Source organism: Tachysurus vachellii, chromosome 1 (assembly GCF_030014155.1).
Source record: "Tachysurus vachellii isolate PV-2020 chromosome 1, HZAU_Pvac_v1, whole genome shotgun sequence".
Classification (NCBI taxonomy): domain Eukaryota; kingdom Metazoa; phylum Chordata; class Actinopteri; order Siluriformes; family Bagridae; genus Tachysurus; species Tachysurus vachellii.
The window spans coordinates 40,321,311-40,328,810 of NC_083460.1; the positions used below are offsets into that span (position 1 = coordinate 40,321,311).

The window sequence follows — 7,500 nt, forward strand, 5'->3', positions numbered from 1 at the left end:
AGTGGGGCTGTGCAGGACGCAGGCGGATTTATGACCAGGTAAATGCTACTGCACATGATAATAATCTATCTGATACATGTGTTAATGCGCAGCTGTGGTTCAGACATTAATAACAGTATATTGTTATGTGTTTAGAAGCGAGAGTTTGTCAGCTGAGAGTCGTTCCATCCCGAGCGGTCCGAGTTACAGACTCACTAAATCCAGAAGTGAGTCTGATCTCTCCCAGCCCGAGTCTGATGAAGAAGGATACTCACTGGTCAGTACACAAGCTAATCATGCTTATCCTTTTGTACACTTATACTGTATGTCTGTCTGTGTCTTTGTGTGTATCTGTGTCTGTGTGTGTATCTGTGTCTGTGTGTGTATCTGTGTCTGTGTGTGTATCTGTGTCTGTGTGTGTATCTGTGTCTTTGTGTGTATCTGTGTCTGTGTGTGTATCTGTGTCTGTGTGTGTATCTGTGTCTGTGTGTGTATCTGTGTCTGTGTGTGTATCTGTGTCTGTGTGTGTATCTGTGTCTGTGTGTGTGTCTGTGTGTGTGTATCTGTGTCTGTGTGTGTGTATCTGTGTCTGTGTGTGTATCTGTGTGTATCTGTGCTTGTAGCTGTGTGTGTCTGTGTGCAACTTTGTCTGTGTGCATCTGTGTCTGTGTGCGTCTGTGTGTGTATCTGTGCATGTAGCTGTGTGTATCTGTGTGTCTGTGTGTCTCTGTGTGTCTGTGTGTCTCTGTGTATGGCTGTGTGTGTCTGTGTGTGTATCTGTGCGTGTAGCTGTGTGTGTCTGTGTGTGTGTATCTGTGCGTGTAGCTGTGTGTGTGTATCTGTGCGTGTAGCTGTGTGTGTCTGTGTGTATCTGTGTCTGTGTGTATCTGTGTCTGTGCATGTCTCTGTGTATGGCTGTGTGTGTCTGTGTGTGTGTATCTGTGCGTGTAGCTGTGTGTGTGTATCTGTGCGTGTAGCTGTGTGTGTCTGTGTGTATCTGTGTCTGTGTGTATCTGTGTCTGTGCATGTCTCTGTGTATGGCTGTGTGTGTCTGTGTGCGTGTGTGTGTGTCTGTGTGTGTAAATTCAGCTGAAGAAACTTGTGAACTTTTACAGAGTGGCAAAAGAAACGCTGACCTGGATTTGGCATTCACTCATAAAAGGAGAGGTAAATCTCAATTTTATTTGTTTTCAAGTTTTTTTTTTTTTTGCCAAAGTGAGATTAATTGTGAGATTAAATTTAAAATTGCAAAACCTTTTATACAGAAATTGAAGATGAACAATGTAATCTCTTCTCTCTGTCTGCATAGTGTTCAAGAACCTAATGCTGCTTCTACACTTGCCATTTATTTGTTTGTTTGTTTATTTATTTATCTCCTGACCAATCGGGTTGCACGCATGTGGAAGACAGTGACTGAGTATATTTTTATAACCGGTACTAGTGAAGGATTATTAAGAATATTATAGTGTCACAGACCAGCATTTTTTTTTCTGTCAAGTGTGAAAGTAGACTAATGGAACTTTATTTGCTTTCATTAAGATAATATAAAAATGACATTCGTCGTCACTTCGCATCACTCGTTCAACTTTCACCTCCATCAGATTTTGCACACAGCACTCCAGACTCTGCCGACTGGTTCGGTCGGCGTTTGGGGCGCGACCACCTGTACAGCTCTCCTCAGTTTTATGAGGAGTCTGACTTAGACCTGAGCTGCACGCTGCACATCCACACAATCATCGACAACATCGTCAGCTTCATCAGCGGCGATGTGGGAAACACGCCTGGATTCAAGGAACCAGAGGAGAGCATGTCAACTTGTCCTCAAGCTACAATTATAGCCATGGAGCAGCAGCAGAGCAGAGCGGAGGTACATGGCATTCTTTAACACTATGAGACGCTTTCTAATGAGGTCACAGTGAAAACTAATCGGAGAGGAAGTTAACAATCCACAGCACTGTGAAAATTCTCCAGTCTGATTGGTCAGAAGGCATTTTCTGTAACAGCAGCTGACATGTTATCGTTTCTTTAGTAACAACTTGTACGACTTACAATAAAAAAGCAGAATCGTTGATTTGGTGAAGTTCTCTTTAAGATGTTTATCATATATGGACCAGTGTCTCCAGTGTCAGAGAGGTAGCTTTAGTTCTATATTTACTTATATATTATAAAGGAAGTAAAAAATATGTTTGTATGTATGTTTGCGTAGCTGCGGTTAGATGCCCTTCATCAGATCGTGGTTTTAATTGCTGGGATGGAGGATAAAAGCAGTCAAGCCGGAGCAGAGGGTGTGGCTGGGCGTGGCCCTGCTGCGTTTCACTCCGCCTCCTTGCTGACGTCAGTCAGACTGCAATTCTTGGCAGGATGCTTTGGCCTCGGAGCCTGTAACGGAGGACTGAAGGGTGAGAGTGTCCAGCTGCACCACTACCAGGTAACCATCGCGCTTGTGTACTCTGGCAATTAACAAGCAATTAGAAGTAAACAGAATTGTTTGTAGAATAAACAAATTTACATAGTTACCCCCAAATCAGCCAAGAGATGTAGTTTTGAACCAGATCTGCTGATGGTATTGATGTACTTTAATACTTGGGTTTTGGTCAACAGAGATTAAACTAATAATAGATTGTATATCATTATTATACACACTGTATTGCTAAAACTAGGTGCAGCCCGTTCCAGATAAATTCCCCCCCATTTGCTGTTATAATGATGTTCCACTCTCATTGGAAGCCTTTCCATTAGGTGTTGGATTGTGACTGATCTTACTAATGCTCTTGTAGCTGAATGAACTCAAATTCCCACAGACACTGATGTCGGGATGTCATGGAAGCTCCAGTTCCAGTTCATCCTAAAGGTGTTCAGTGGGGGGGTCAGGGCTCTGTGTACAGTTTGGGAAAGAAGCACATGTGGGTGTGATGGTTGGGGTGCACATACTTTTGGTATACTTTTGTATGTTATGGACAACGAGGACAACGATAAAAATCGGTTTGGATATACACAGTCAGCGGATATTCGGATACATACGTTTACACATTTGTGCTTTTCTTTCGTTCCAGGACGGCATCCGAGCCGCTAAAAAGAGATTACAGATGGACATTCAGACGGCGGTGCACAAAATCTACCAGCAGCTTTCTATTACACTAGAGAGAGCTCTTCAATCAAATAAGCACCATATAGGTAATGTAAAGAAGCATACTGCATCTCTTCTCTCTCTTCCACACACACATGCACACACAAACACACACACACACACAAACGGTGTGCACCGAGTCGTCACGCGCGTTCTTTTGTACACAGAGGCCCAGCAGCGGCTGCTGTTAGTGACCGTGTTTGCCCTCAGTGTGCGCTACCAGCCTGTGGACGTTTCATTGGCCATCTCGAGCGGCCAGCTCGACGTTCTCTCTCAGCTGTGTGGTAAAGAAACCCTTCTGGGACACACACTCCAGCTCTTACACAAACCTGCTGGGTCCCAACTCAGCACAGCACTCAAAGTGGCCAGCACCCGACTGCTGCAGATCCTCGCCATTAGCACAGGGTAAAAAAAACACCACCACGATGTTTAAACGAGGGTTTCCCAAATTTTTGGGGGTTAATTACTTAATGTTTCTACACCCCCAGCACTTATTATTATTATTATTATTATTATTATTACATACTTGGAGTAATTGCTGCTGTTTTGTGTCAGGACGTACGCTGACAGGTTGAGCCCTAAAGTGGTTCAGGCTCTGTTGGACCTTCTCTGTAGTCAGCTGAAGACTTTGCTGTCGCAGGCTGCAGGAAGCGTCCTCAGCACAAGTCCGGATTCTGAGGAGAAAACAGACGAGGGAACCGACAACACGAAAAAAGACTTCAGGGGTAATTAATGCACGCACACACACCGTTACTCCAACAGCTTCACTAAGAATCCTAATTTTATAAGCAGATGAAAATGCACGATAATAAGTGTGTGTGTGTGTGTGTGTTCGGTTTTAGCCTTACTGCATAAACAGCACACGGCAGAACTACATCTCGGGGACTTTCTAGTGTTTCTTAGAAGAGTCGTATCTTCCAAAGCCATCCAGTCCAAGATGGCGTCTCCCAAATGGACCGAAGTTCTGCTTAACATCGCAGCACAAAAATGCTGTTCAGGTACCGGTGTTTAAAAGCTTAAACCTTTTTAGTTTTTAGTCCTTAAAATTTAATTTTGGATACATTTTCGTGTAGGAAAAGTCCAAGTATAGGAAGACCAGTAAAGTAAAAACAAAACATTATACATTATATAACAATAATGTTTCTGATGTGAAACATAGAAACATAAATCGGTAATGTACGTGTTTAAATATTGTAAATATTGAAATAATGTTGTTACCCAAAATTAGAGGAAATTTTCAAAGTGCAATATTTTAAAACAAACTGAGTTTTGCATGGTGTAGTAAAAATTAAAAGCTGGGGCATTTAAAGGTGGGGTCTCCGTCGTTTGAAAGCCAACATTGACATTTGAAATCACCAAAACAAACACGCCCCTAACCCAAATGGGTCCCACCCCTGTATTGATAGCTCCGCCCACACATACATATGTAACCCAGGCAACTAATGGAAAGAAATGTCTTTATCATAGCTGAAGGGAAGAACAATACGATTGCAGATAAACAAACAAGCAGAAATGACACACAAACATAATCATGTAAAGGACAAAGGCATATATTAGTTCTGTGTAACAAAACAAAACCAACGTTACTCACCTATCGAGAAGGAAAAAAGCGCCTCGGCGTCTTAAGTAAAGTTGGTCACATATTCACAGATTGGAGTTTCCCGAGTCAATAACTCCTGAGCTAAACACTGTTACTACACAAAACACGGTTGTAGCTGCGTCTCTACATTACTACGATAGAAAAGAGGTGTTATTTGTGTAGTAACAGTGTTTAGCTCAGGAGTTATTGACTCAGGAAACTCCAATCTATGAATATGTGACCAACTTCCTGCTCCTTCAGTTCTCTCCAGCGCTGGAAAGCTGATCCTATATTAACACGTCCTACTTCTTACCTTATCGTAAGCCTTTCTTCACTTTCTTTCTTTGTTTTTATCCTCCATGTCAATGTTAAAACCTCTTTCTGCTAATGTCACACATGCACACTGAACACTCTCTCCACCCATATTGACAAGACACGCCCCTTTCTGCTCATTGGCTACACGTTAGTTTTGTATTTGTTTTGTTTGGTGTCCCAACGCAGTTTTCTGAAGCATTTCTCAAACAATGGAGACCCCACCTTTAATGTCGTCTCTTTAACAGACCTTGAGAAAGTTGATTATGTTGCAAATTTATTTTAAATTACAGTATGATCTGTCAAGCGATTTAGAGGTCATATACTGTTAATAATTTCCCCAACGTTTGCCTCAAATAATATCTCAAATGCTAAGATTTGTGTATTTTATAAGGTTGTTGTTTATTTTTAATTCCACAGGTATTCCACTGGTGGGGAATTTGAGGACCCGACTCCTGGCCTTGCATGTCCTTGAGGCTGTACTTCCTGCCTGTGAAAGTAGCATTGAGGATCATCAAATGACCCAGGTTTTATTCTTAAACACACAACTGATCTGCTAGTAGCCGATTATCCAACTTCTATGTAAATGCAGCTATGTAAAACACTTTTTTTAATAAAAATTGATCTGGGCTCAAAATAAAAGCAGACCGGAAGGACCGAATTTCAAGTCTTTTTCACTGTAGTGAAGAAGAGCAACCGTAATGAGGCCCAGAGCACCAATACTTATAAAATTTGACATTAACGGTATAAAAATATAACTGTTATGAGTGACTTGTCATTTAGCATGGCGCGTTACTTTATGAATCATTATACCTCATGCAGCGAGCATATATAGATGCTTAGGAGTGTAACGATTTTATTGACTTTTAGGGTGCTGTTATTTTATCCCTACTCACAATACATTACATATTATCAAATGACTTTAAATTCAACTTCCATAATGACTTCATTCCGGTCAGGGTGATATCCTAGTGGCAAGTCAGGGATGTGTTCTCTTAAAGCTTTTAAAGCTTCGGTACGTGCAGAAAAGTCCACATCGTTAACGTCTTTGTTTTTTTGCATAACGACAGGTGGTAGAAAGGTTGTTCTCTCTGCTGTCGGATTGCATGTGGGAGGCTCCTGTCGCTCAGGCCAAACACACCGTCCACCTGAAGGAGCGAGAGCAAGAGGGAAAGCTCCAGGTGAACAATACAAATCAATGTGAAATGTACAAATTGTTCAGTTAAAAATTGCTTGGTCGAATGTGTGGAATAGACTGTACAGAGTTTTCTGTGTGTGTGTGTGTGTGTGTGTGTGTGTTAGGGTGAGGCAGAGGAGGAAGAAGAGAACCTGCCTATTCAGGAAGTCATCTTCGACCCTGAAAAGGTGCAGTGCTGTGTGGTGGAAAACGGACAGGGTCTGACGCACGGCAGCGGCGGGAAAGGCTACGGCCTGGCTGCTACAGGCATCTCGTCAGGCTGCTACCAGTGGAAGGTAACACACACACACACACACCCACACACACACACAGGCATTTATTGCACATCGGTTCTCCAGTTTATATTCAGTGTCACATTTATAAGCTGTATGTGTGTCTTTTTTTTTTGTCAGTTCTACATAGTGAAAGAGAACCGTGGGAACGAGGGAACATGCGTGGGTGTGTCTCGCTGGCCCGTACACGACTTCAACCACCGCACCACGGCTGACATGTGGCTGTACCGCGCCTACAGCGGCAACCTGTACCACAACGGGGAGCAGACGCTCGCTCTGTCCAGCTACACACAGGGCGACTACATCACCTGCGTGCTGGACATGGAGGCTCGAACCGTGTCCTTCGGAAAGAACGGAGAGGTCAGGTGGAGACACGTTCACTCGTTTCTAAACTAAATAAAAACATAAACTCTTCTGTATTGATGATGGCTGAAGTTACAGCCTCGTCTCCGGCAAAGTGCCGACGCCGAAGTCTCCTTCCAAAAACGTTAAATAAACATCCTGTGAGTGGGCTGTTACTATGGAAACGTATTAGCATAAGCACGTTCATTTATATAAACCTGCGATTTGTCATAGCTGCTGTTACAAAAAAAAAAAATGAACCCATTTTCAACCTGCTTTGTGTAGGAGCCCAAACTGGCTTTTGAAGATGTGGACGCTACAGAGCTTTACCCATGCGTCATGTTCTACAGCAGCAACCCAGGAGAAAAGGTACGAGACAGAATAATAAAAGGCGGTGATGAGAAGGTGGATGTACCGAGGTAAAGTAAAAAGATCTGTTTAACATATCTGGCTTGTTTATAGGTCAAAATCTGTGACATGCAGATGCGTGGCACGCCGCGCGACCTTTTACCCGGCGACCCCATGTGCAGTCCTGTGGCCACCGTTCTCGCTGAGGCTGTGTCTCAGCTGGTGAGGATCCTGCACCGCTCAGACTGCTGGATGCAACCCATCAACCGGTGCATGCTCCAGCGGCTGCAGCAAATTCGTGGCCGCCTGCGCGACGGCGCTCCACCGCCAGGCGGCGCGAGAC

The 7,500-nt window shown here is 43.4% G+C and overlaps 2 protein-coding genes across 5 annotated transcripts in view; one reads left to right on the top strand and one right to left on the bottom strand.

Moving 5' to 3' along the window:
- Window positions 1–7,500, bottom strand: part of tmppe (transmembrane protein with metallophosphoesterase domain) — a 298,028-nt gene that overhangs the window by 245,031 nt on the left and 45,497 nt on the right. The window lies entirely within an intron of this gene.
- Window positions 1–7,500, top strand: part of herc1 (HECT and RLD domain containing E3 ubiquitin protein ligase family member 1) — a 49,473-nt gene that overhangs the window by 16,298 nt on the left and 25,675 nt on the right. For all 4 annotated transcript variants that reach the window (XM_060865730.1, XM_060865891.1, XM_060865809.1 and 1 more), the window contains exons 23-37: window positions 1–38; window positions 136–256; window positions 1,095–1,146; window positions 1,581–1,846; window positions 2,186–2,407; window positions 3,033–3,153; window positions 3,274–3,511; window positions 3,662–3,831; window positions 3,949–4,104; window positions 5,418–5,524; window positions 6,068–6,178; window positions 6,300–6,470; window positions 6,588–6,827; window positions 7,095–7,178; window positions 7,272–7,500. The exon at window positions 1–38 is cut by the window's left edge; the exon at window positions 7,272–7,500 is cut by the window's right edge and continues 292 nt beyond it. In XM_060865730.1, coding sequence (XP_060721713.1) covers window positions 1–38; window positions 136–256; window positions 1,095–1,146; window positions 1,581–1,846; window positions 2,186–2,407; window positions 3,033–3,153; window positions 3,274–3,511; window positions 3,662–3,831; window positions 3,949–4,104; window positions 5,418–5,524; window positions 6,068–6,178; window positions 6,300–6,470; window positions 6,588–6,827; window positions 7,095–7,178; window positions 7,272–7,500 — 2,326 coding nt within the window. The remainder of the gene's footprint in view (window positions 39–135; window positions 257–1,094; window positions 1,147–1,580; window positions 1,847–2,185; window positions 2,408–3,032; window positions 3,154–3,273; window positions 3,512–3,661; window positions 3,832–3,948; window positions 4,105–5,417; window positions 5,525–6,067; window positions 6,179–6,299; window positions 6,471–6,587; window positions 6,828–7,094; window positions 7,179–7,271) is intronic.